Source organism: Zootoca vivipara, chromosome 11 (genome assembly GCF_965207765.1).
Source record: "Zootoca vivipara chromosome 11, rZooViv2.hap1.1, whole genome shotgun sequence".
Taxonomy (NCBI): domain Eukaryota; kingdom Metazoa; phylum Chordata; class Lepidosauria; order Squamata; family Lacertidae; genus Zootoca; species Zootoca vivipara.
In genome coordinates, this window is record NC_142594.1 from 27,569,974 (window position 1) to 27,597,576 (window position 27,603).

The 27,603-nt window shown below is 42.2% G+C and overlaps 1 protein-coding gene across 2 annotated transcripts in view; it reads left to right on the plus strand.

Moving 5' to 3' along the window:
* The window catches only part of DGKB (diacylglycerol kinase beta), a 217,910-nt gene that overhangs the window by 186,928 nt on the left and 3,379 nt on the right, over window positions 1-27,603 (plus strand). For both annotated transcript variants that reach the window (XM_088654314.1, XM_088654315.1), the window contains 2 exons: window positions 19,081-19,201; window positions 21,608-21,668. In XM_088654314.1, coding sequence (XP_088510440.1) covers window positions 19,081-19,201; window positions 21,608-21,668 — 182 coding nt within the window. The remainder of the gene's footprint in view (window positions 1-19,080; window positions 19,202-21,607; window positions 21,669-27,603) is intronic.

Genomic DNA, 27,603 nt, shown 5'->3' on the forward strand with positions numbered 1-27,603 from the left:
GTTTACCCACTGAAACTCTAAAGTTTGAAGTCACTTTGGATACCTACAACCTTCCAGGATGCAACCAAGATAGTGACTTCTTCTTCTTCTTCTTCTTCTTCTTCTTCTTCTTCTTCTTCTTCTTCTTCTTCTTCCATAAATCTGGGGTGTTTCTTTTTAACCACAGCTCTGTAATACTCACCCATAAAAACTGTGATATCCCCAGCAGCTTTTCTTGAACTTCTCAAGTGTAGAGACCACCTCTAAAACCTGTTTACCTTCTGGAGGAGTGGGGAATAACACATATCTTCGGTAACCTACTCACTGGAGATCAATTCGGAGTCTTTTTCTACATTTATTCCCCATACTGTTTTGTTTTGTTTTTAAAAGGACTTGATTGTGTCATATTTACCTTAGCAAGAGTTTTATAGAGCAGCCTGTAGTTTCAAATATATGCAAAAAATCCAAATTAAAAGCCTTAATTTTCCAGGATTAATTTACCGGTACCTTGATTTAGGAAAGAAAGGGGATAATGAAATTGTACAATTGACAACGTATCATTATTAAACATGTCCATACAACATTCCTGCATTTATTAGTATGAGGTAATAATAAAATGAGCAGAGAGGCTAAAATGCTCATTATTGCAGGGGGAAAGGCGATTTCATGAGGCAGCAGCATGAAATTCCAAGCAGAGCAGGTTTGTGATATGTTAATAGTGCACTCCATTGTGGGGAGGGGGAAACTATTTCCTGTCCTGTCCTGTTCCCACTGAGTCACTGAGTAGTATTTTTTTAACATGAACATTTACCAAAGAAGTGCTTTTTTAAATGAATAGTGAGTGACATTCTCAGTCTTTAAGGCATTACAGTATCACTGTCTTCAGTCAATAAGAGCTTGCAATGTAGTGAAGCATACATAGCTAAATGACAAAGGCATGTATTTGATGGCAGACTGTGGGTTTGTATATATACTCCCGTAAGAGGTTCATATTATCTGGGTGTACAGCAGCGAAGCCCAGATACATTGATTTTCTTTTTCTAATGAGACATCCAAGACCATTATCATTTTGATTATTTGGGACCTAAACTAATTCTGAGCTAAAAACCATGCATGCAGAGTTTTTCTCGAAGGAGGGGTTAAGAAGGCTGGACCAAAAAGTTCAAAACTTTTCAAATGATATTAGAGGATACACAAGTGGACTTATATATATTTACAGATAAATTACTCACAAGAGCCAGATTATGCCCAGGCATGACTTCTTAGGAGTTTCCAAGGAAAAATCTATAGACCCAGAAACAAGATGTCTGGCTGTTCGTTAAGAACAGTTGATGCATCACAGGACAAAACAATGACAACAGGTGTCATCAGTTTGGCCTGTTTGTGGATTGAACCATTCTGCCCTTCCAACATTTGTTTGGCAAAAAGAGATTGTCTTCTGGGATTTGAACACTATCTCTTTTAAGAAAGAAGCGTAATAAAAGCAAAAGCAGAAGAAGCAATGGTTACTCACAAGCTCATATACCAAGTTGTGATTTAAGGTAAAGGGTAAAGGGACCCCTGACCATTAGATCCAGTCGCAGACGACTCTGGAGTTGCGGCGCTCATCTCGCATTATTGGCCGAGGGAGCCTACAGCTTCCAGGTCATGTGGCCAGCATGACAAAGCCACTTCTGGCGAACCAGAGCAGGGCACAGATACACTGTTTACCTTCCCGCTGGAGCGGTACCTATTTATCTACTTGCACTTTAACGTGCTTTCAAACTGCTAGGTTGGCAGGAGCTGGGACCAAGCAACAGAAGCTCACACTGTCACGGGGATTCGAACCTCTGACCTTCTGATCAGCAAGCCCTACCAACATGTGTTTTTTTGTAATGCCTCAGATTATTTTACAGATTGGAATTCAGATTTATTTTTCTTTCCTTGTGAGCTATTCTGTTCAGATTCTTTAAAAGTCACTCCTGGGTGTTAATATTAATTGCATGTAATTTATACCCTTCCCACGAGGGGATATATTCACTTGACTTGAAATCTAAGGGGAAGAGTTACCTCATTGGGTCTTTTCCATCTCCAAATGGCAATGTTAATTGGCCCTGAGTCATGATACAGATGACAAAACTATGACTTGGCGTTCACCTCTGTGGGGTTATTCTAAGAGGCTATTCACACAGCTCCAAAGGCAGGAGCGGGGAGTATTTTACGCTGAAATTAAGCCATGGTGAAGCAATTGTTTGATTAGTTTACCACATGCCCGCATTCCAAATTTATCAGGTTGGGCTGACATTCTATCATGCTTCTGCTGTCTGGCTTTCAAAAGCTTTTACACAGCTTGGTTAAATGTGCCAAGGAGGGCACTAAGATTAATCAATGGCATGGCCACTTAATTGCATACTGAACTGTACTTTGGGATCATGATCCATTGGCCCTGGATCAACAGAACTAGTAGGAAAGGAAGATGAACGAGCTATGAAAGTGAGACTATACAGAATTGTTTTGTGAGCATTATGCAGCAATTAGATGGTATTTTTTGTTGTAGCTTTTTTTTTTAAAGGAAAACTACAGGCATCAATGGCATCAAGGCTCTGTCTTGGCTACCTGCCTAGAATTTCAACATTCATCACAAAATAAAGAACACCAAGTTCCCCAGATGGAAGAAGCAATAGATTTGTTAACATTGTTATTACTGTTGCTACTCCCTTATGAAGTAAGGACAAATTGAAGCCTATTTTAAACTAGAGTGATACAATTGCCCATTAATGACCAACTTTTCTACTCCGTTCCAGAGGAGTTGCCATTTTAGGCTGCTGAAGTAAACACAACACAGTCCCACAAAGCACCTTAAAAGACTGAGTAATTGCAGTACGAGTGTTTGTAGGCAAGAGGCGCAATGCATTCATGCAGGACAGTACAATGCAACCAATGAAACATCAGCTGTTACCACAACACAATATACCCAGTCTCACATACCACCACAAACCCCTATGATTTTGTGTGCATTGCGCAGCAGCACAAGCACGAGACAATCCTGAAATTAATCTGTGTCCTCCATAAGACCAAGGCTTCATGTGTTTCATGTATAGCACAGCAGCAGGTACTGTTTTGTGGTTATTTTTGTATGTGCAAAAATACAGTCTGTTCATACATACTTAAAAGCACCTGAAACCATTCATTTTTATCTCACTCTTGCTCCAAGAAGATCAAGGCACCAGCATTGCTGTGCTTTTGATTAAACCGGCCTTCCCCAAACTTGGTACCCTCCTGATGCTGTTGGAGTCCAAAAAATCTGGAGGGCAGCAATTTGGGAAAGATTGGTTAGGTCTGGAGTAGACAGCATGGTCCCAGTCTGCCCCCCCCCCAGATGTTGTTGGGCCCTATCCCATCAGCCCCAGCCAGCATGGCCAATAGTCAGGGATCATGGAGTTGTAGTCTAACAACTTCTGGGCAACTCATTGGCTACCACTGGATTAGTCAGAGATTTAGTGGCTGACCTAAGATAACCCAATGAGCATCAGGGCTGAATGGTGCTTTGAACCCAGGTTTCCTTAGCCCATGCATCCCCAAACTGCGGCCCTCCAGGTGTTTTGGCCTACAACTCCCGTGATCCCTAGCTAACAGGACCAGTGGTCGGGGAAGATGGGAATTGTAGTCCAAAACATCTGGAAGGCCCAAGTTTGGGGATGCCTGCCTTAGCCTAAGTACAACTCTATACCATGCTGGCTTTCAGTGGATTTAGGTGTGGCACATTTCACATAATATAGGGCAGATAACATAGATGCATTGATACTCCCAGTCCCAACTTAAATTTAGAGTTCAGATTTCTGGAATTGAAATATTAAAGAGGTTAATGGCATATCATTCTGATTATGGGAACTTGCCTTATTTCTTAAACTGCAGCATATTTGTTAAAAGAAAAGCATTTAAAAAAATTTAAAAAAGTTAATTGAATACCTATATGTTTTAAAGCCTTATCAAGAGAAAACAGCTACATTTCATTTACGTCGAATCTCAACATGCTCACACCAGATGGTGCTTCATTTCAGGTCAGAAAATAATGAAGGAGTCTGGCTTTAAAAATGGAAGTAACAAGAAAAAAAGATGAAAAACAAGGAATTAAAATTTGCAAGAGTATTTTTCATTTTAAACCAGCCTTTCATAATTTTTCATATATCATTATTTAGCATTTATGAACTTCCTTTAATATGGATGTATTGCCTTTAAAATATTAAATATTTAGATTATTTGGGTCAGTTATTTCATTCATAAATATATACTTTTTCTGCATAGCATTCAGCTGTGTTTCCCCCCCCCATTTAATTAATTAATTGTGTAAGTGCTTCTGATTCTTATCAGGAATGCAGCATGTGGGGAGAAGAAATTCGTCCTTTCCCTCCCCAGCCTAAATCCAAATAATCACCCCCCCCCAGTGCACATGGCTACATGTGTTGGTGTCAATGGGAACCTCTCTCTCTCTCTCTCTCTCTCTCTCTCTCTCTCTCTCTCTCTCTCTCTCTCTCTCTCTCTCTGAATTGATAACTCTTTCTTCCCCCATTTGCCCTGGCAATGTAATTAATAAAGGAAAAACTGAAGATTTAACAGCACATTCCTCAATGTGTAGTTTTGCTCTGTGATATTCATGTGGGGGGGGGGGATGTAGGAGGGTTGGAGGATGGGCAGTTGAAAACTCAGTTGTCAAGAGAATAAAACTTTTTTACAGTGTAAACAATCATAATGCAACTTTTACACAAACACAGCAATAGAATCATTTGGGTCTCTTCATGTATGTATGTATGTATGTATGTATGTATGTATGTATGTACAGTGGTACCTCGGTTTACGAACACAATTGGTTCCGGAAGTCTGTTCATAAACTGAAGCGAAGTTTCCCATTGAAAGTAATGGAAAGTGGATTAATCTGTTCCAGACGGTCCACAGAGTACTTAAACTGAAGCGTTCATAAACTGAAGCGAACTTTCCCATTGAAAGTAATGGAAAGTGGATTAATCCATTCCAGACGGGTCCGCGGAGTACTCAACCTGAAGCGTACTTAACCCGAAGCATGGGTGTAATTGGTTCCGGAAGTCTGTTCATAAACTGAAGCGTTCATAAACTGAAGCGAACTTTCCTGTTGAAAGTAATGGAAAGTGAATTAATCCGTTCCAGATGGGTCTGCGGCGTTCGTAAACCGAAAATTCGTAAACCGAGGTGTTCATAAACCGAGGTTCCACTGTATTCACCTAGTAATCTAGGGTAAGAATCACGACAAGGTCTGTTCATAAACTGAAGCGTTCATAAACTGAAGCGAACTTTCCCATTGAAAGTAATGGGAAAGTAATGGAAAGTGAATTAATCCATTCCAGATGGGTCCGCAGCGTTCGTAAACTGAAAATTCGTAAACCAATGTGTCCATAAACCATAAACAGTGGTACCTCGACTTACGAACAACTCGGCAACCAAATTTTTCAACTTACGAATGGGGCAAATGGCCGCACGCTTACGAATTTCTCAACATCCGAACGGAAACTGTTAGATAGGGTTTTTTCGACTTGCGAATTTTTAGATGGGGTTGCTTTGACTTACAATTTTTTCCCGTTTCCAATGCATTCCTATGGGAAATTGCGTTTCCAATGGAGCTTTTCGACTTACGAATTTTTCGACCTACAAAGGTGTGTTCGGAACGGATTAAATTCGTAAGTCGAGGCACCACTGTATACACACACACACATATATATATATGTTGTTGTTTAGTCGTTTAGTCATGTCCAACTCTTCGTGACACGAATATATATTTCTGACACTGAACTTGATAGTTATTTAATGGTTTCTGTGGTGTAGTTGGCACAGATGAAAGTTTCTTACCCCATCATTCTAATGAATCAGGCACTCTGGTAATAAACCTGAAGGAAGTGTGTGGAAGCAAGGCCTTACTTCGCCTACGAGTGTCTAACATGCCACTGATAGCAGTAGGAACCTTTCATGGGTGTTAGTGGAAATGGACATACGGATCTTATAGATCCAACGATCTATAAAGGATCGTTTTTTGCATATTATTAGCAAAACCTTGTCACTTTTGAATCCAGCTGGGAGCAGGGTGCATTGTGGATTCCCTGTTCCATACAGGAACCCCTGATCCAGACCCTAATTTGGAGGACAGTAAGTTTTAATCCTTTGTTCCCTATTGTGGTCTCAGTCTGGATTGGGGGGGCATGCTTGCAACTTGCATTGCCCCCCCAAAATACTCCATTCCATTTCTCTCTCTCTCTCTCTCTCTCTCTCTCTCTCTCTCTCTCTCTCTCTGCCCTCTCCATTTTCTATTTTCTTTTTATTCTCCATCATTCCATGGTTCTGAACATCCTTAGTCCTTTTAAAGGAGGAGGGAGAAATTCAATTCAGTTCATATTTTAAGGTGAACCTCCCTGATTTTTTTTGCTTTCCAAAGTGATACAAAAAGAAACACTCAAGTGTCCTTTGAAATTTTCACTTTTCTGAATTGGGAAGTGAAGTTATCCAACCAAGTAATTGTGCTAAAGTGTGCTTTAAAATGCATATATTCATGGAAATAACATACAAAAATGCATTATATTAGGGGAAATTGGTTTGTAAAAAATTGCAAATGAGACAAAATTGCATACAAATTTATGTAAATTAGGAGAAATCTGTCTAAAACACTGATTAATTTTTTTAAAAAAATATACCCAAACTGATGCAGAGAACTGAACTTAAGGTTGGAAAAATGAGAAATTAAGAGAAACTTCTGCAATCCTAAATAAGTTTACTAGTGGATCAATCCCATTGAAACTAGAGGGACTTAAAAGCATTCTTGTTCTACCAGCCAGTAGTGATTTTACTTGGGAAAGGCTTCTTAAATTTTGAATTTTAAATCTGCCATGTAAAACTCTAGTTCTAGAGCTCACTACAAAGAAGCCTCTGCAAACACAGCCTGTGATTTATTAACTGATAGCTGTATTGAAGGAGGCTGTTTGTTTATGCAAAGCTACCCTCTTTCAAGCAGATCAAAGATGATACAGATTGGGGGTGGGGAGGGGGGATTGTGTGACTTCCATCTTCAAACTAAGAGCCAGCACCGGGATGAATGAAATTTATCACATAATCCAGAGCCAGATGTATAAAATACTCCAATGCATAGTATGGGGCTAGGAGTGTAGGAGCTAATCTGATGTACACAGATGCTTGCTGTCAAGATTTCTCAAGCTGCCCTGACATTTCCTTTGCACCTGGCACTGGAGGTGTCAGCCATGCCAGTTCCGTCCCCCCAACACAGATGTTCTTGTTGTGCTACTTTGTATGTGTAACATTTAAGTTGATGTTTAGCTCAAACACAGCACACATAAATACTGTAATCCAGAGACCACCCATTTATTAGTGCACCTGCCTCATTCACTTCCTTTCATTCTTTTCAAAGTGTTGCAAGTTATCTCCTGCACTTCTGGACTTAGTGTCGAGACTAGGGGGCTTTTTTCTTTTTTTTGTAAGAAGGAAAGGTTAAAATGTTCCTGTTGCTTTCCTATGTATAGATGACTTATGCTTTTGGAAGGGAAAAATATTATACTGCGCACATCATACATAGTCGCAGTGTGAGCTGCAAAGCACCCTTTGGGTTTGCACTAAAGCCACTCTATCTGTTGTCTTGATTTACAAGAAGCATTATTTTAAAGGCCTCTATTTTCTCATCTGAGCCCTTGAAATACAAATACGGCCCAGAAAAGCACTCGTCCACATACTTAACTTTAAGCACATAAATAGCCCCATTGAAGCATGCATTTAAGCCTAAAGTACAGCCCTCCGTGTCAATTATTTCAATATTTTGTTTAAAAAGGATTCTTGCCAAATATGATCCAGCAATCTTTTCCATTCACACTTATCAGCAGGGGGCTACAGAATCCTGCCACCAGGTTTTCCCCCTCCCTCCTTCTGAACATAGATATGCAAATCAGACACTTTCATCCAAACTTTACTCGTTAGCATAATTTAGGGTGACTTCACATGGGTGTTGGATTTGCCCTATCTGCTGTTTTTCCTCTCTGTATGATACTTTTCTCCTCATGGAGGAAAAAATATTCTCCCCCCACTTTGTTATCCCAGTTTGGAGAAGTATGCCTCTTTGGTTATGTGCCCATGTGGCTTATTTCATATACAGTGGTACCTCGGGTTACAAACACCTCGGGTTACAGACTCCGCTAACCCGGAAGTAGTACCTCAAGTTAAGAACTTTACCTCAGGATGAGAACAGAAATTGCGCACTGGTGGCACAGCAGCAGTGGGAGGGCCCATTAAGCTAAAGTGGTACCTCAGGTTAAGAATGGTTTCAGGTTAAGAACGGACCTCCGGAATGAATTAAGTTCGTAACCAGAGGTACCACTGTATTTTTATTAAAGCTGAATTGTTGGAATAAAACCCCTGTTTTTGCCAATCAGATTTTGAGCCTTGCCAGGTTTCAGAATTATTTCCTATAGTTTCCCTCAAGCAGCTATTGGTGCTGCCAGAGTTTGTGATGCAATCTCAGAGAGGTCTTAGAAAGTTTTGGTCAGCATCTCGTCCCCCACCTTGCTTGAATGTTCACACATTTGTAACAACTTGCACAGATTTTGATCCCTAGCTAACAGGACCAGTGATCGGGGAAGATGGGAATTGTAGTCCAAAACATCTGGAGGGCCGAATTTTGGGGATGCCTGCTGTAGCTTATGAAAGTGTTTCTCAGATGTGGGGTCTGCTTCTCTGTGAAGCACAAAGGAAGCGTTCCATATGCATGTGAAAGACCACCATCTTGACCATTAATGGCCTGTTTGTTTGTTGCATTTATATCTCAACTTTTTCTCCAAGGAGCCGAAGGTAGTGTGCATGGATCTCTCCCTGCTCAATTAACCCCCACAACAACCCTCACTAATTAGTTTAGTGAGCTTCAGGGCCCAGTGGGAATTTGAACCCTGGTATTTCAGGTCCTAGTCCAACATGCCATATCACTATGGGCTGTCCAACAGAAGCTTTCTGAACAGTCAGGGTGGGGAAACCACAGTCCTGGGAGATGAATGAAGCCCTCCAGGCTTTCCGTTGGCATCACAAGACTCTCCCCAGCTCCCACAGTCACTGTCCTGTCACATGTTCACCTCAAGTGTATTTGCCTGACTATAATGTGCGTCTGAACAAAACGAATGCATCTGGCTTGCTCCGACAGAAAGATGCAAGTTGGTATATGTGTGCTTAGAAATCTCTGCATTTTACATGCCTCCTGGACAGAGTACGTGTCAGAGCAGATCCCGAAGGGTTCCTTGATACTCTATAGCAGCCTTTCTCAATCTTGGGGCCCCAGTTCTTGGACTCCACCCTGTTATTTCTAACAAGGTTTCACAATTGGGAGTAGTGGAGTCACTGTGCGGTTAGCACCCTCAAAATTCAGGAACCCACATGTTGGAAGTCTAAGACCAGAGAGGGTAAAGCCAGGAATTTGCCCTGTTCTCCAGGAGAAGAAGAGGGCTGGAGAGCTGGCTTTATGCTATGTGTCAATTGCAAGGGATTGGCTGGAGGGAGGTGTGATGATCTGGGGTCTCAGGATTTAACAATTAACTGGCTGCCTCCCCCCAGTTTCCCCATTTACCTTTGAGGCTGAACATGACCCCCCACACACACACACCTATTTCAACTGGCAGCACTGCAGGGCTGTTGTTGGTCAAGGAAGGGGGGCTAAGAGGCTCTCCCCTCTTCTCCATATGAGATGCTCTGGAAACATTTATATTGAAGAGCAGCATATATTATACCAGTTGTTGGGAATCGCAGGTGAGAAGAGTGCTATTGCCTTCATGTCTTACTTGCATGCTTCCCACAAGTATCCAACTGCCCATTGTGAGAATAGGATGCTGGACCAGATGAGTCATTAGCCTCATCCATCAGGCCTGGCTTAAAAATTTAAAACAGTTGCCTTGTTGAGGGATGGGTAGTGTTTAGTGCACTTACAGAACATAAGCCACCTACATGCATCTAATTGTCTAGTCCATGCATCTAATTGTCTGAGGGGAGAGGAAGATAAGAGACCTGCAGGTATAGGGTGGTATAGAAATTTAATAATAATAATAATAATAATAATAATAATAATAATAATAATAATAATATGTATGGACATAGGTGCCAACTCCCAGATTAAAAAATCCGGGATCTGCACCGGAAGTCGTGCTGCGGCCATTTTGGAACTGGGCAGAGCAGCACCGGAAGTCACTTCTACGCATGCTCTGCCCATTTCCAAAATGGCCACAGCACCAGAAATCGCTTCTGCACATGTCCAGAGACTCCCCAGGCAGGTAAGAATCCGGGGGATTCACAGGTTTTTTTTAAAAAAAATCTGGGCTGCCAGTGGGAAACGGCTAGAAAAACGGGGGTTTCCCAGGGAATACGGGAGACTTGGCGGCTATGTTTATGGAGAATCTGACTTTTCATGTCTTTTCTATATCGTATGTAGAATTGTGTCGCGGTAGCATCATTAAGGTTCAGAAATGTATATTGTGCACTTTTTAAGTTTCTCCATCTGCCTGTTCTCCGTGGGGATACTAATCCCCATGACAAGTGCAACATGTGACCTTAGTTTCCATTTAACGAAATGCTTGAGAACCGAAACATGTTTATTTGTGCACTCCAGTTTTTATTACTCTGGTTCATCTCAGATTTATAATTACCTATCAGCAGTCCGTCCCTCTAATAGCAAATGCCGGCGTTGAGTGCCGACAGAAATTCAGCCAAACTGGAGCTGCTGAGAAACCGGAGGGAGGGTAGCAGTATGCTGGATTTGCAAAAGTACAAAAAAATCCTTCAGAAAGGAAAACCTAGCAGGGATAGCCGCCCCCAAGGAGTCATGGAATGTTGCGTCTAAGTTGAAAAAGGGGCAAATGGAAAGCTGGTGAAAGGGGGAGTAAAATGCTGTCCTTTAGTTTCTAACAGTGTATACTGTATGGTATCTTGGAGGGGGAAGGCATGACTGACTAGCTGGCTAGAACTCTAAACAGGAGCACTCCTGTTCGGCGGTGAAGAGGATGCTCACTGCCAAATTTTGATGCCAGCGCCACTTGTTTCTCTCCATTAAGAAGAAGAAGAGTTTGGATTTGATATCCTGCTTTATCACTACCCAAAGGAGTCCCAAAGTGGCTAACATTCTCCTTTCCCTTCCTCCCCCACAACAAACACTCTGTGAGGTGAGTGAGGCTGAGAGACTTCAAAGGAGTGTGACTAGCCCAAGGTCACCCAGCAGCTGCATGTGGAGGCATGGAGACACGAAGCCAGTTCCCCAGATTACGAGTCTACCACTCTAAACCACTATACCACACTGGCTCTCATTAACAATCTCTCCTTGCCATTAACCCCTGCTGTCACCTTGATGAAGGTGCAAGCATATGAACTCCTTTGAAAACAGTAAGTGGTCCTGGATTGTAGGGTTGAAAAGATCTAAGCCAGGGGTCCCCAAACTAAGGCCCGGGGGCCGGATGTGGCCCAATTACCTTCTAAATCCAGCCCGCGGACGGTCCAGGAATCAGCATGTTTTTACATGAATAGAATGTGTCCTTTTATTTAAAATGCATCTCTGGGTTATTTGTGGGGCCTGCCTGGTGTTTTTACATGATGTGAATGTGTGCTTTTATTTAAATTGCATCTCTGGGTTATTTGTGGGGCATAGGAATTCGTTCATATTTTTTCCCCAAAATATAGTCTGGCCCCCCACAAGGTCTGAGGGACAGTGGACCGGCCCCCTGCTGAAAAAGTTTGCTGACCCCTGATCTAAGCCAATAAGGGTGCCTCCACCCTTGCCTACAGCAGGAATGGGTACAATTTTTCTTCTTCCCCTAGGAAGCAACACCTTTGCTTGGCTTGACCAGGGAGAACAGTCCAAGGAAATATGGGTAAAAACACAAAAGCATAAGACACCAAGATGTCTTCACATACTTAAATGTTTTCCTTGGTGGGAAAGGGTAGGGAAATAACATTGATAAATGGAGTATTTATGGGTGGCGAGTGGGGGAGGGGGGCTTAATAATTGTGGTTTGTCTTTTATTCATACAAACACTGTGAGAGAGGTGCAATTTAACAAGATGCACAACTCCGATGCAGATTGCATTGATTCAACTTTCTCAGTTCCAGTATCTTTTCTTTTCTAGGTAAGGGCATGTTTATAGACCACTGAAATGTATAATGTTACTAGAAACCATTTGAAGTAAATGCCAAAACTGTTAGAAGTAATCTGAGAACAAGATCTATTTCTGTTAGTGGAAACGGCCCTGATTTGTTCATATTGTTTGTGCATGATGTGCAGCAATCTGATATCGCCCGGACAAACAGGAAGGTATCAGGTTTGAATTTCTTAAATATCCAGCTAAAAGCAGCGAATGGTCTGAGCACATTAAAATTCCATTTTCCCTTTACAAGTGTTTGCTTCAGATGACCCCCACTGATCTTAAATATATTTCTGTATCTGTAACTGAATAGAGGTTTTTCTGTACATCATGTTCTAATGATACTCTGGCCTTTAGCCAACAAGGCACTGAATAAGGCTATTTTTAAAATACAGAAACTGGGAACAGCTGCAGCAATCAAATTTGATAAAAACAGAGAAGAACTTTGCTTCCCCCTCCCAGTGGTTTTTTTTTTTAAAAAAAAAAATACAGTTTGTCCAAGTTCAGAATCCTTTCATAGAATGGCTTTTGTTCCATTGCATGAAGGGAACCATAAAACTAATATGGTGAACATCCTTTTAAAACAAATAACTTTTTAAAACATATGGCTTAAAATAATAGGGACCTTTTTGTGTGCATGGCCAGCTTCAAAGCAGAATTATGCTTCCAACTATTAAAAGAATAACTGTCAAAAGAGAATACATTTTCCCCAAGGTATACCAAAGGTTTTCCATAATGATCTCCTGAAAGTGCAAGATGAAACCCCTTGTTTCAAAATGTTAGAACCCTAGAAGTTGGTATTTGTTCTTAATGCTATATTCACAGAGGGAAAGAGAATAGTGCTTTCAATGCCCAAGTTCTTTTTTCCCCCATTTTATGTTTTACTATTAATCAGGAAGTGTGCTTGTTTAAAGGGGACACACATACACTTAAGGGAAATGCTTCTTAAAATTTCTCACAATTAATTAGGTCTTCTGTTTTTCTTATTTTTCTCCCCTTACTTTCTAGTTATAATAGATGATTATATTTAGAATCTACATCTGCCACTTTAAGCACATTTTGAATCGCCTTTTACCAATGTTATATGCATGTGTGGAAGACAGAATGGAAGATCATTATTATAATTATATAAAAAAAATTGGACTCCACCTTTTTCTCTGACATGACTCAAGGCAGCTTAAAAATAAAAATAAAAACTGCTAGAAACATCGGGGCGGGCAATAATTAAGAAACAAATAAACACTTATAAAATTAAAACTATGTACATATATGAAATCTATTAAAACCATACCAATAATAGCAATAATAAAGAGCATGGCACCTGCCCTTTCATTAAAAGTAGCCAATTCCCAATACCCTGTTGGAACAAAACTGTATTCACCTGCTGACGGAAAGTTAACATGGAGGAACCCAGGCTAGCTTCTCTTGCGAGGGAGTTCCAAAGTCTGGGAGCAGCCACCGAGAAGGCTCTCTCCTGCCTCCCTAAGGTTGGCTGTGAGGGTGGCAGGATGTCCCTCAAAGCTCTCAAAACCCAGGCAAGTTTGAGGGAATATAGTCTTTCAGAGGGGATATGGTCTTTCAGATACAATGTGATAGTATCGATATATTGTATATTGTTTATTGTTTAGGTCAGGACAGCACAGTTGGGGCTCTTACAGAGGCCTACTCCCAACAGTTCATTTTGTAGGAGAAAAATGCCAGTACTAAGCATTTGCCGTAGACTCCAGGATCAAATAATACTTATTATACCCGGGATGAGGAACCTTCAGCCCATGGGCCAGTTCTTTTAATCTCGCTTTTGAATTCACTCCTTGAGTGTATTGTAGGCATTTTGGTAATTCTTATCCAGAAACGGGGAGACTGTGCCTTCCCCAGGTTCTGTTGGACCACAACTCCCAACATCTCTAATCCTGGCAATGCTGGTACAGTGTCTGCATGCCGTTGTATGTCAGGTTGCAGTTCACGACCCAGAGGTGATTCGCGCATGTACGCACCACCTCGACGTCTCATCAGTCAGTTACTCAAGAGCCGGTGTCTCTTGGCTCACTATATGAGCCGCCCACAGTGTTGTGCACCAGTGAGGATGAGGCAATGTCAAGTGACTGTGGGCATCATGTCATGCAGTCATCAAGTGGCAAACTCAACCTTCACCTTATTTGGGGGTGAGTGTGGAAAACATCTCTGTGTACACCAGATGCTGTGTAAGTGCCTGCAAAATGACTTGAAAACTTTCCTTTCTGAAATTGGACCGCTGACAATGCAACATCATTTGGTCATTTATTTTTATATCCAAGCATTGAGACATTTTGTTACGGTTAAAGCATACAAACCTTTGACGTTAAGCATGCCTTTGGCACTCGCTGCGGCAGCAGTTCCTGTCTCTGTGTATGAAAACGTCTCTACCTTCCTGCATATTGCAAAACTGTGTTGTTTTGGTTGGGCTGCTTTTTGGTTTCTTTCTTTCTTTTTAATGCAGCACTCAAAGCAGACACTGGTGAACAGGAGAGCCTTCAACTCAGCACGTTTCCAAGGGCTCTGGCAGTAAGCCAGATCTCAAAAGCCCATGCTATATTTTAGCTAGAACCCAAACTTTCTTTCCTCCCCCCCCCCCCAGTGTGATGATTACCATGCTTTAATTACATTTAGGAAGCCTTGTATCCTCAACTCTCTAAAGACAAACTGCCAACAGGGAGAGATTTACCACCAACCGTTGATGTTTTTTATGTAAATGTACTTGACTAAGTGCAGTAACCCCAAATTCTAATAGAGACTTTCAATCTCTTGCCAGGTCTGCAAGTGTTTATATATGGCCAAGATAAATTGGATATTTACAAAACAGCTTTATTATAGAGGAACAATCCTCCATGTGTAAATCACCACTTCTAATCATAACACTACTGGGTTCCTTTCCACCCCAGCTCTTGTTTATGTCCCTTGATTTATATTCACCGAGAAATGTTGAAATGTAGTCTTTGAGGCATGGCCTGGTATTGCCTTGTAGCACAGTCTTCTCAAAAGCCCTCGAAGGCTCTTCAGTATATTATCATCACCTTGGTTTGGGCAGTGCAATAAGGGAACAAGCATTCACAAACACAGCATTGCTTAGATTTCACTTTGTCACTTTAATTGTTCAGACAGCCTGATGGGAGGAAATGGAAGGGAAATCTCCCTGGTGACTTTGTCCTCTCCCCCCCCCCCGCCCAATCTACCCCATCCCCACACTTTGGGAAGGAGGGCAAAGGGTCAGATGCCCCTCTCCACATGCCATTCGCATGCTGCTGACATCAGCAGTCACTCATGAGAGCTAGCTTTGTTTACCAACCTGCTAATCTGAAGAGAGGCGTGAAGTAGTTTGGTTTGTGGAAGAGGGCAGAAGCGGCATGGTGCTGTGCAAACATTCCCACACAGTCTGATAGGTCATTCGCACAGAAAACAAGTGAAAGTCTTCATGTCGTGGGCAAAGTTCAGCGTAAAGCCAACAGGCTCTCAAGGATGCAAGGCCATCGTAAAATAATACTCAGTGGGTGTCTGTATTGAGCCATTGCCTCTGGACTTACACAAACAATGGAGTGTGGGCACACATTGTAGGAGTACATTGTGCTAAGTTTTGCTCTCTGCTTGTTTTGTCTTTTACATTTTTAAGAATGAAAATACCTTTTTTAAAAAAAATCTCAGCAAAAAGAAGATATGCAATAGTTTTGTGGAAGGTTATGACCCTCTGAACACATCGCCCATTTATCTGTATATATCAGTCTCTCACTCCTTTTCTGGAACTGATTATATTGCCTAATCTTGCCCCACTCTCTTAAGACAGGGAAGTTTATAGTCTAAAGCAGGATTGGGGAACCTTTTTAAGCCCAAAGGCTACATTTCTTAATGGGCAACCTTCTTGCCCAAGGAGTGTTGGTGTGTGTGCCAGTGTTGGGCAGGGCTAGAGGCATAACTGCATGGAGCAACAGCTGTGATTCTTACTTTTGTACAGTAGGCTGTATTTCAGCTGCATAAAAGTCAGAGGTTTCGCCCATCCACACCCCACTCACATCTCTCCATCGAGGCAAGCAACCTTGAACATAATGGTTTAAGGATGCTAGGCAAATGCACTTGGGGCAAGTGAGGAACAGAGGCATTGAGGAGTGTGGCGTGGATATAGGGGGCATGAGAGGAGTCGCAAGATGGTGCTCAGTTTGGATAGCACCAATCACCTGTTGGAGGAAAGTGGGCTTGACTTACTACTCTCCCGCTCTCGCAAGCAGGTGATCAGTGCAGTAAAATATACTGGGAATGCTAATCTCTTTGGACCTGTGCAGTAGGAACTGTGTGTGTGTGAGAGAGAGACTCCTGCATATGGGAACAAATTTTGGGTGCAATTAGCACATGGAACTCTGTTTCTATGTGCGCAACTTGGTCCTGAGAAGGCTCAAGGCATATTTAATTTGCACTTTTGGTAAGTTCTTCCATTGCTGTGCTAAATAGATATGCTTTAATGACCTCATTAAAGAGTGGATAGTGCTTGTTCAGAAGAAGTTCCAAGTTCCTTAGGTCTACTGATTTCCATTCATCAGTCACACAGTGAACTTTATCCAGATCCCACTAGCACTGCAGGGTTGGAGGAAGTGAAATACTGCCACTGAACTAGCATAGATCTTTCACACATTAAAGATATAAGAAAGTGTATTAGTATTTACATGTCATATGTTTTTATGACTTATATATGTATTTGACTAAGTGCAGTCACCCCAAATTCGCACTTGTGTGTGACACGTGTGTGGTTGGATCTTTGTTCTATCATTCCTGGAAATAACATTTCCCATGAAAATTGGTACAGTATTAACTACTAATCTATGAAGCAGGGGCATTTAGGCATCTAGAACTGAAGTAAAATGTTCCTGCTCCTTGTCCATCTGTTCCTGGCAACAAATTTGAGTAATCAATGATGTCTGCTTGCTTTTTTAAAAAAGAAAAAGTTAATACTTTTCAAATTCTGTGAGAGCATCTCTCTCTCTCTCTCTCTCTCTCTCTCTCTCTCTCTCTCTCTCTCTCTCTGTGTGTGTGTGTGTGTGTGTGTTACCAAAATAGACAAAGAGCACCTTAAATGATCAGGCTGTCAGACTGCATTCGTAAGTCCACTTGCACTCAGTGGGACTTCATCCAGAATAAATGTATTTGACATTGCAATGTACAGCTGCAATACTATGCATACTTGGGAGTTAATCCCACTGAATTCAGTGGGACTTGCTTTTGAGCAAACATGCATAGGACTGAACCGTAAGACCATGTTCTACTTCCTCCACATACAGAGAACAGAGTGCAGTGAGGCTCATTATAGTGTACTGTGATCATTCCACGGCGTTTCCGTGCACTTTGGTTCCCGTCACGGTGTCCCGTTGCACCAGTAGTGGTTTAGTCATGCTGGCCACATGACCCGGAAAGCTGTCTGTGGACAAACGCCAGCTCCCTCGACCTGAAAGCGAGATGAGCGCCGCAATCCCAGTCGCCTTTGACTGGACTTGACCGTCCAGGGGTCGTTTACCTTTTTTATCCTTACCAGCCTAATGTTGGGCTCATCATCCAGTCTTTTCGTGGAAAAGGCTGCACGGTTGCATGAGTTCCCAGAGGATAGTGCCTTCCTCATCCAATGCATCAACATTTGGGGCCCATTTTGGATGTAGTGATCGTGCTTTAATAAACCATAGTGCATTAATGCAACAATAAATTGCAGGCCTACACTCTCTGCCACCCCATATCTCCTTCCCTTGCAAATTTGGCACTTTAATCTTGGTTTCTTTGAAGCAGGTGTAGAGAACTTTGGGCCCTCCAGATGTGGATGAACTGCAACTCTCATAATCCCTGGGCATTGATCGTGCTTGCTGGCACTGATGGGAGTTGTAGTTCAACAACATCAGGAGGGCCAAAGGTTCTCCACACCTAGTTTAAACCACAATTCCCATTATATCTCAAATGAGGAACTGGGGTTTAATGTCCGTTTACTAACCAGAATCTGAAACTCTGGCTTATTCTGACTTCAGATCCTCATTGGAAAACTGACATTAACACAGTTGCATTAAGCCAAAAATGACTGACTGTCTCTTACTCCCACTTCAGGCAGTTTCCCAGACTAGGATATTGTATTAATGTTTAAACTTTACACCTACTTTGAAAAGTCTGCACATATTTTCTCTCTCTTATGGTTTCTTATGATCGGTGGAAATAGCTTTTCTAAAAGCTGCTTTTGCCCTTAGTTTTTCCAGGGTTTTCCCTTTCAGTTGACATGTTCCAAGACAAAATATTTCTAATAAAATAATCACACATGTGACGATGGATCATTCCTCCATCCTGGTCTTATTGAGAAACAATGTGCCATAAAATTGTGGCAAGAAGTTATTAAGATCTGATATTGTCACAAGCTTGTGTCTCCACTTAGCAAAAATAATCCTGTCTTTCGTAGTTGCTTTTTGACAAAAATGGAAAAATAGGAACTTTACCTTTATTTATTATTTTTTTAAAGCGTACAATTGAGAACTCTGCATAACAATGTGAACACAGCTGTTTCCATCACCGGGCGGGGGGGGGGGGGAGGGAATAAGAGTTTTCTATGCAGAGGCCATAAGAACATGGAGCCATTATCTTGTGGATAGCGCATAGACATTAATAGTTTTAGTTAGTTTTACATATATTAAAGAACTTGAGAGTATGTAAGAACTTTTACTCAATGCAGGGGCCTGGGCATGAGATTACAGAAAACATGGTCTCCAAAACCTAGAAGCATTCTCTCTTTCCTGCAACATTAGTAGTACAAAACAATGTTTTCAACTGCACATTTTTAGGGATCGCTGGTGAGAGGGGAAGAACAAGACGAGGAGCTGCTGTTCTCAGCAGCAGCCATGCTTATCCTCCATGGCTTCTTCCTCTGTTCTAAGAGTTATGCTTTTGTTTTCAGATCTGAGTGATCAGCTGATGGAAGTAGTTGGTCTGGAGGGAGCCATGGAGATGGGTCAAATATACACTGGGCTGAAAAGTGCTGGGAGACGTCTTGCTCAATGCTCATCTGTTATCATCAGGTAGGAACTACATTTTCCTCTGCAAAAGTAGGGTTGTGAATTTACTGGTTGGACAGAACAATATTAAAGCAGGGATCGCCATCTTTTTTGGACCAGTGGTTACATTTTAATGGGGGCACTAGTCATAAAGGAACTGCTATGGGGCACGGGGTGTGGCTTAATGCAAAATGGCTGTGATGAGGTCCCATCATTCCATCCACTGCTGGAAATTAGGAAGCAATGGTTGGATTTCCCTCTTGAAACCCTATTTGCTTCTGGGCCAGTATGCTTGTCTGCTCAGCCCAATCCTTCATCGTTAGCACAATAATAATTTGCTCACTCCAGACAACAAAGAGATCAGCCTGTAATTTGTTGCGTCAGTCTTCTCACTTTTCTTATACAGTATATTGGAAGCACAGTTCCTTCACTCCAACCTTGCATAATTGTCCTGTCTAGATTGTCACTTGGAACAGGTTGGGGGGGTGGTATTCAGACCACTACCTAGCACAGTGATGGCGAACCTATGACACGCGTGTCAGACGTGACACGCAGAGCCCTCACTGCTGGCACGCGCCCCATCGGCCCATTCGCGCTGTTGGTGGTGGGTTTTTCCCATTTGTTCTCCTGCTCCTCCCACAGCTTGTCTCCACTAGAGCTTGTCTCCGCTACAGCTTGTCTCCGCTGTTAAAACCCGGATCCTTTTTTGTTGTTGTTCTTGCTGGTAGCCAGAGATTGGTCTTTTAACCCTTTCTGTGCTGTTTTTTCTGGCGCTTTGGCAGACTATGATTGGGTGTAATAGTGTTCGTTTTTTAACCTGTTCTGTTTTGGGGGGTTTGGTGCTTTGGCAGACTATGTCGGTGCTGCATGTTAGTTCCAGCGAAGGTATTATTCGTCATTTATTTCTGTTCTCTTTCCCCCCCAAAAAAGCAAAGCAACTTTTGCACCCCCCCAAAAAAAAACCTCCAAAACTTTGGTCAGCAGCTCCCCCCAAAAAGCTCAACAACTCTGGGCACTTTGTGATAAATAAGGGGTTTTTGGTTTGGTTAAATAATTAGTTTTTGGTTTATTAAATACAGTTATATATTACAATTATACATTTTACATTTTACATTATACATAAACTATAAATATCACAAAATTATGGGGTTTTTCTTGAAGTGACACACCACTGAGTTATGCTCGGTTTTTTGGCAAATTTTGACACACCAAGCTCAAAAGGTTGCCCATCACTGACCTAGCATAAGTCTTCAGAAACTCTGGTGGTATAAAACCATTTCTCAGACCATTTGCATTTACTTTATCAGTGGGCTAAACACTGTATTTTGCTTCTGTGCCATTTTTTAATCTTAGCGAGCACATAGATAAAATGGCCCCATCCATGCATTTGGAGGTTTGCATTTGGGGGAACTAGCAAGTATTTGGACATAAATCATAATAAAATATCAACTACAGTGGATGCTTGGGTTGCGAACGTGATCCATGCGAGAGGCACGTTCGCAACCTGCGTCTGCACATGCGATTTAGCACTTCTGCGCATGCGTGCACACCGAAACCCAGAAGTAACCCGTTCTGGTACTTCCGGGTTCGACATGGAGCGCAACTCGAAAAGACGCAACCTGAAGCGGCTGTAACCCAAGGTATGACTGTACAGTCATACCTTGGTTTACAACCACCACGGACCCATCTGGAATGGATTAATCCACTTTCCATTACTTTCCATGGGAAAGTTCGCTTCAGGTTAAGTACACTTCAGGTTAAGTACAGACTTCCAGAACCAATTACACTCATACTTCAGGTTAAGTACGCTTCTGGTTAAGTAGTCCGCGGACCGTCTGGAACGGATTAATCCACTTTCCATTACTTTCAATGGGAAAGTTCGCTTCAGGTTAAGTATGCTTCAGGTTAAGTACAGACTTCCGGAACCAATTGTGGTTGTAAACCAAGGTACCACTGTACTTGTATATCCTCCTAGGTCAATACTCTACTAGTCATAATATAGGATACATAATAAATTGCTATTGCCCATGTTTTACTGCATGAAGTATGCCATGAATTTCCACCCACAATTTCAGCAGTCTTAATTTGATTTGGGTTTTTCTTGTACGGCACCCAGGCTATCCATTCTGACTCACTTTTGATATAGTGAAATCAGCTTAGGTAAGGTAGCAAAGTGGGTGAGATGATTATCTCATCATGTCTGGAAATTGTGAGCCCAATGTATGTTTTTAGCTCACTTCTGGAATGCTCTCGAGGGTATGCCAGCTTGCAGTATGGAGACCTCTTGAAACAATCAGATGGCCAATTCGCCCCCATGCCACATACACACCTTAGAGTGCCTCTGGGTGGAATATGGGGACATGCTGTCTGTTTAGAACACACACTGTATTTTCTGAAGACACTGTACTTCCTGCAACTGTTTTGCTCTAGGACTAGCAAGTCTCTGCCTATGCAGATTGATGGGGAGCCATGGATGCAAACACCTTGTACGGTAAGTGTGCCTTGATCAGTATATGTAGTAAAGCATAAAAATAAAAGTATCACAATGACAATCTGTAATATTGTACGAAATGAAAGATTGCTTTATTTCCTCAGTCTTGTAGTGTAACCAACCCTAGATTATTTCATCAAAGAACTTGGATGTGATCCTGCAGTCTTACACACAGATTTCAGTATATCTCCCTTCCTCGCTTCCTCTCTCTGCCTCTCTCCCCCACACCCACCCATATATGCATTACTTCCTTATGTATGAACTCACTATACATATGTTTTTGGTTTTGCTCTTTCTAACAAGAGTATGTTCAAATAAGTTGAATATTGCTGGCCCATCAACCTTTTTATTGATTTTATGCAGACCCATTCAAAGCACTGGAAAGACTTCAACAGGCACTAATTAAATAATTGAGGAAATTTAATTATAGCGCAGAGGAAAATAGGACGAGATGCTTCACTTTCTTAGTGTGCTTACTTGGGAAGAAATGGGGGAAGTGGTTTAGATACCTCACAGAGGAATCCTATACATGTTTACTTGGAAGCCAAACCCCCATTGAGTTCAGTGAGGCTTATTTCAGGTAACCAGATGCAGGATTGCAGCCTTATAGCCATTCCACATATTATACCGTACCTGAGTTCTTCTTTGTATCATCATCATCATCATCATCATAATTAAAATTACCATGGCCAACATTGCTAATAAAATAAAAATATCAAACCAAGTAATTATGTTAAGTTTGAGTTTTGAAATTGATATTTTATTCTCGCTGGTGTTTAGGCTGTTTGGTATGCTTTAATTTCTTTATTATTCATTTCTTTCCGTAAAGTTCTTTAGCCACAGTTTTAAAAGCCGCACTGAGGTGGTCCTCCTTTCTCCCTTCCTCGTGCTTCTGTTTTTGGCATAAACAATAGATCCCTTTGTTGAGACCCATGACTACGCGCAGCTTTTGGAGTAGACAATTAGTGGGGTGGCAACAAGCCAAGTTAAACAGAGTACAGTGGTACCTCTACTTACGAATAACCCTACTTACGAATGTTTCTACTTATGAACGGAGCTCCATCCGCCATCTTGGATGCGGTTTAGATAGGATTTTTTCTACTCACGAATTTTTAGATAGGGTTGCTTCGACTTACGAATTTTTTCTCCCAATGCATTCCTATGGGATTCGACTTAAATTTTTTTTGACTTACGAATGCGCATTCGGAACACATTAAATTCGTAAGTAGAGGTACCACTGTATGTGAGAAAGTCTGCTTGGAGACAGGGAAGCATAGCAACAGCATAGTGCTGATCCTGCCACCGCCACGCGCAAGAGCGGGGGGGGGGTGGTAGCCGTGGTTGTCCCTGCGAGAGCCGGCGGCAGGATCAACGCCCCGAAAGGGCTCCTTTTGGGGCACTGATTCTGCCACTGCTTCTTGCAAGAGCAGGCTTGGTAGGTCCTTCCTTCCTTCTCTCTCTCTCTCTTCTCTCTCTTTCTCTCTCTTTCTCACTCACCCCTTCCACCCTTCCTTCCTTCACTCTCTCTCACCCCTTCCTTCCTTCCTTCTTGAGGCTGTCCTCAAGGTCTGCTTGCTTTACAGCAAGGCAAGAGGAGGGATGGACGGGAGCCCCTTCTGCCCCTCCTCCCAGCTCACTGTAAAGCAAGCAAAGGGAGAGAACGCTTACACACTCTGCACAGCTCTTGCTAGAAAAGAATATATTTTTTCTTGTTTTCCTCTTTAACAAACTAGGTGCGTCTTATGGTCAGGTGTGTCTTATGTAGCAAAAAAATACATTACTTTAAATGAATTCAAATCTCCGGGGCCTGATGAGCTGCATCCAAGGGTATGAAAGGAGCTTGCAAATGTAATTTCAGAACCTTTGTCTATTATCTTTGAGAAAACCTGGAGAACAGGTGAGGTTCCAACAGATTGGAGGCAGGCAAATATTGTCCCCATCTTCAAAAGGGGGGGGGGAGGAAGACCCAGGTAACTACTGACCAGTGAGCTTGACACAGATACCAGGGAAGATCCTGTACCTAGAATAGATTCATCAGTCTGTCTGTGAGCATTTAGAAAAGGATGCTGTGATCATTTAGACCCATCACGGGTTTCTCAAAAATAAGTCATTCTATCTAGACCAATCTTTAGCTGATGCTTTAGCTGAGATTCCTGCATTGCAGGGGGTTGGACTAGATGACCTTTGGGGTCCCTTCCAACTCTATGATTCTATGACAGGCATCCCCAAACTTCAACCCTCCAGATGTTTTGGACTACAATTCCCATCATCCCTGACCACTGGTCCTGTTAGCTAGGGATCATGGGAGTTGTAGGCCAAAACATCTGGAGGACTGCAGTTTGGGGATGCCTGTTCTATGAGGTAATTCCTCCCATGGGGCTTTTTCATGTCAGGAAGAATGGGCAGTCAGGAAGCCTGCAGAGAGCACTGGAGGAATATTTACCTGTAAGGATGGGGGAAACACCCACACCCACACCCTGGGTGCTTTGTAGTCATAGAATAATCTCAAAATCTCTGAGTGGCTGAAATTCTGCAGTACCCTGAGAATTAGGCAGAAAATGGAAACTTGTTTCACAGAGGAAGAAAAACCACTGAGAAACCAGAGGACATTTTCCAGCCCAACACCTGTTAATATTCAAACTTGTCTATCTTCTTTAGGTAGGAACTTCTCTAATCTGCATACATTTGAGGGCTGGTGCTCTCTGCTGTATGGTTGGGTATTATTTTTGTGTTGTCGTCGTCCCACACTGCACAATGCATACATTATTTTTCTTTACCTAGGCATAATTTTTTTTTTAGTTTCACAACAGGTTCTTCCTCCCCTCCCCCTTCATATAATTGACAATGCAATTTACTGCATGTGTGCTTTCTGCACCTTAGACAACTATGCTGAGATGTAATGCACCTCCCTCCCCCATTCAGATTGTTCAGAAGAGAATTAGTTGTGACTAATTGCCAATTAATTTGTAGTGGTTTAAAGGTGGGGGGGGAGTGGTGAAACAATTGCACCTACTAATTAAAATTTAAAATATTCCAAAGTGTCATCTGTGGGTGTCTGTGGAATACATAATTTCCATTTTGGTTCTGTGCTGGATCCTGTAACAACCCTGAGGTTGACAGCTTTATTAATTTAAAACCTCAGCAATACCTATTAGTATAAAACATGAAAAAAATGTCATTAATCATTTATTTTAATTTTGCAGCTCTGTCATTTTCCCAGTGTGTTTAAAAATTATGATGACACTACCATGTTTTCCAATTTACCTGTGTGAAGGGGAAACGGATCACACTACTTAGGAGTGATACTAGAGTATATTATTAGAGCTTAATTAATGCCAAACTAATTAGATTTAATTTCAGTGGGTGCAATGCTATTCCTGAGAAATTGTTTTAAGAGAACAACCATATATATATATATATATATATATATATATATATATATATATATATAAAACCATTGAGGCGGTTCATAGGGCAAGACCAACATTATGCAGAGTGCAAAGCAAGATATGCTGGTGTGATTTGAAAACTTACTGTTCACTTGGTCTATATTTAAGTCTACTACTAATCCCAGACTCCTGGAACTGTTGATTCAGAATGCAGTGGCCAGATTGTTAAAAAGAGCCACATATAAAAGCATATTAAAGCTGTGCTGGCTTCCTTTTTTTTTTTCCTGGGACCAATTCACCTTTTGAAGGTGATGAGCTTTAAAACGCAAAGATTGTTTAGGACCAGGTTATCTGAAGGACTGAGTATGGAGGTGATCCAATCGCAATATCGCTTGGTTGAGAGCAGGGAGAAGACATTTTCCATTGGCTGTGCCTATGCTTCTGGGACTCCTTCCAGAGGGAGGCATATCTTGCCCCTCTTTCACAGGGAAGTTGGTCCAAAACCTTCCTTTAAAGTAGACCTCTTAGCATTAGCTTTGATCTGCTACTGTTGGTGCATTGTTGTGTTTCGTGGAACTCCTAGATCAGGCATCCCCAAACTGCGGCCCTCCAGATGTTTTGGCCTACAACTCCCATGATCCCTAGCTAACAGGACCAGTGCTCAGGGATGATGGGAATTGTAGTCCAAAAACATCTGGAGGGCCGAAGTTTGGGGATGCCTGTCCTAGATTCAAGATTGTCTAGGGAGAATACATCTCCATGGGTTTAACAGCGGGTACAAAAAGTAATTTTGGCAACGTCAGCTTTTTACTCTTCTTTCCTCTAAGCTCTGGAAGCAGACACAGATCCTCATTAGGTCTCTTGCGTGACGAGGTACCAAGATATCCCCCCAATAACTCACACATCACACAATATTTAAGTTTGAGGTTTTTGGCATTAATTTTGGCCACAACTTTATTTAAATACAACTGAATGCGAGTGGTTGCTTAGGCACTGGTTCCTGCCATCTGTCCCCTGCCTGGGACAGATCTGACTCCCACTAGTCTAGTAGGGGAGCCAGTAGGGGAGCGCCCTCTGGGAGATGTTGAGGCCGGGGCCCAAGCCCTTGACTTTATCCCTCAGATGCTCCCCGAGGCTCATGCCCTGGCCCCTAGCGGGGATAAACGGACAAACATGTGGAGCCCCAGGATTCCTTTAAGGGAATACCCCTAAAGGCAGCAGCAACCATGAGGGTCAGGCCCAGCCAAAATCCTTCCCCTCGACCATTTTATTTGAACGAATGCCTAAGCGCCAACCTTAAAAGTTGTGACTTATTGCAGCGTAGTAGGCAAAATGCACCTGGCACCAGCCAATCAGGCAAGTGGCAAAAATTCCCACCAGGCCCCTGATCCAAAAACAGACGACCCCATGACAGGCGCAGCAAGGTCAATGCAAAACCCCTAAAATTAGAGGAGGGCGGGTGGGAGATTTGTTGCGAGCAGCAAAAGTGGGATAGATGCTGCTCGCTAGGCTTATATAAGGCAGAGGCTGTCGGTCAATCATTTGCTACATGCTAAATTCCTCAGCAACAGCACAACCCACGAATCACACATGCGGCCATCCAAACTGACCCGTCCCACCAACCTGGGGATATCTTGTTAACCCTCCACAACCCATGTTCTCCTCTAAGGGGAGAGCCTGCTTTCCCACTATGCTCCTCTCGGGACCTCTGCTTAGTGAGAGAAGCAACTACTGTGCAGATGTATTCAAACAGGAGTGGGGAACCTATAGCCTTCCATATCTTGTTGGATATCAACTGCCCTAGCCAGCATGGCCAATGGTCAGGGATAACGCAACTCTGTTTTTCCATAACACCAGCATAGGCAAACTCGGCCCTCCAGATGTTTTGGGACTACAACTCCCATCATTCCTAGCTAACAGGACCAGTGGTCAGGGATGATGGGAACTGTAGTCCCAAAACATCTGGATGGCAGGTTTGGCCATGCCTGCCATAGCATCTGAATCAGGAGAGGCTGTGAAAGCTCTGGAAGGGTATCTGAGCACAATGATGGATTGGATGGACTTGAATCCTGGAGAGATGGAGGATCTTGGGGTGGGGTGGCTCCCATGCTCAGGCGATAGGCAAGTTGATTTGCATAGCTCAACTAATTAGGTACACAAATTGTACACTCATTGAAGGTAATGTGTTTATGCTCCTGCTTTGAAATGTGTTGCATAAAAGTCTTCTCTTTTAGTCTGTACTGGTAAGAACTGTTGACTTCCCTTAGAGTTTCTTGTTGCTATATAGACAGGTGCACCATTTCCAGTTTAAGGGTGTTACGAATCTCTTAATAGCTCACAACTTGGAACAACAGGCTAGAAGTTTGGTTTTATTTTTATTTTATTTTATCATTCTTGGTATGGGAAGAATTATTAATATACCTAGTAGTTTTGATACACTAAGGTTCCAGAAGCTGGTGGTGTCAGTTTCTAATACCAAATCCATTATGTGTTGTACCTTGATGGCTACTTTCTGCTTCGTATATTGTGAGGAAATATGTAGCCAC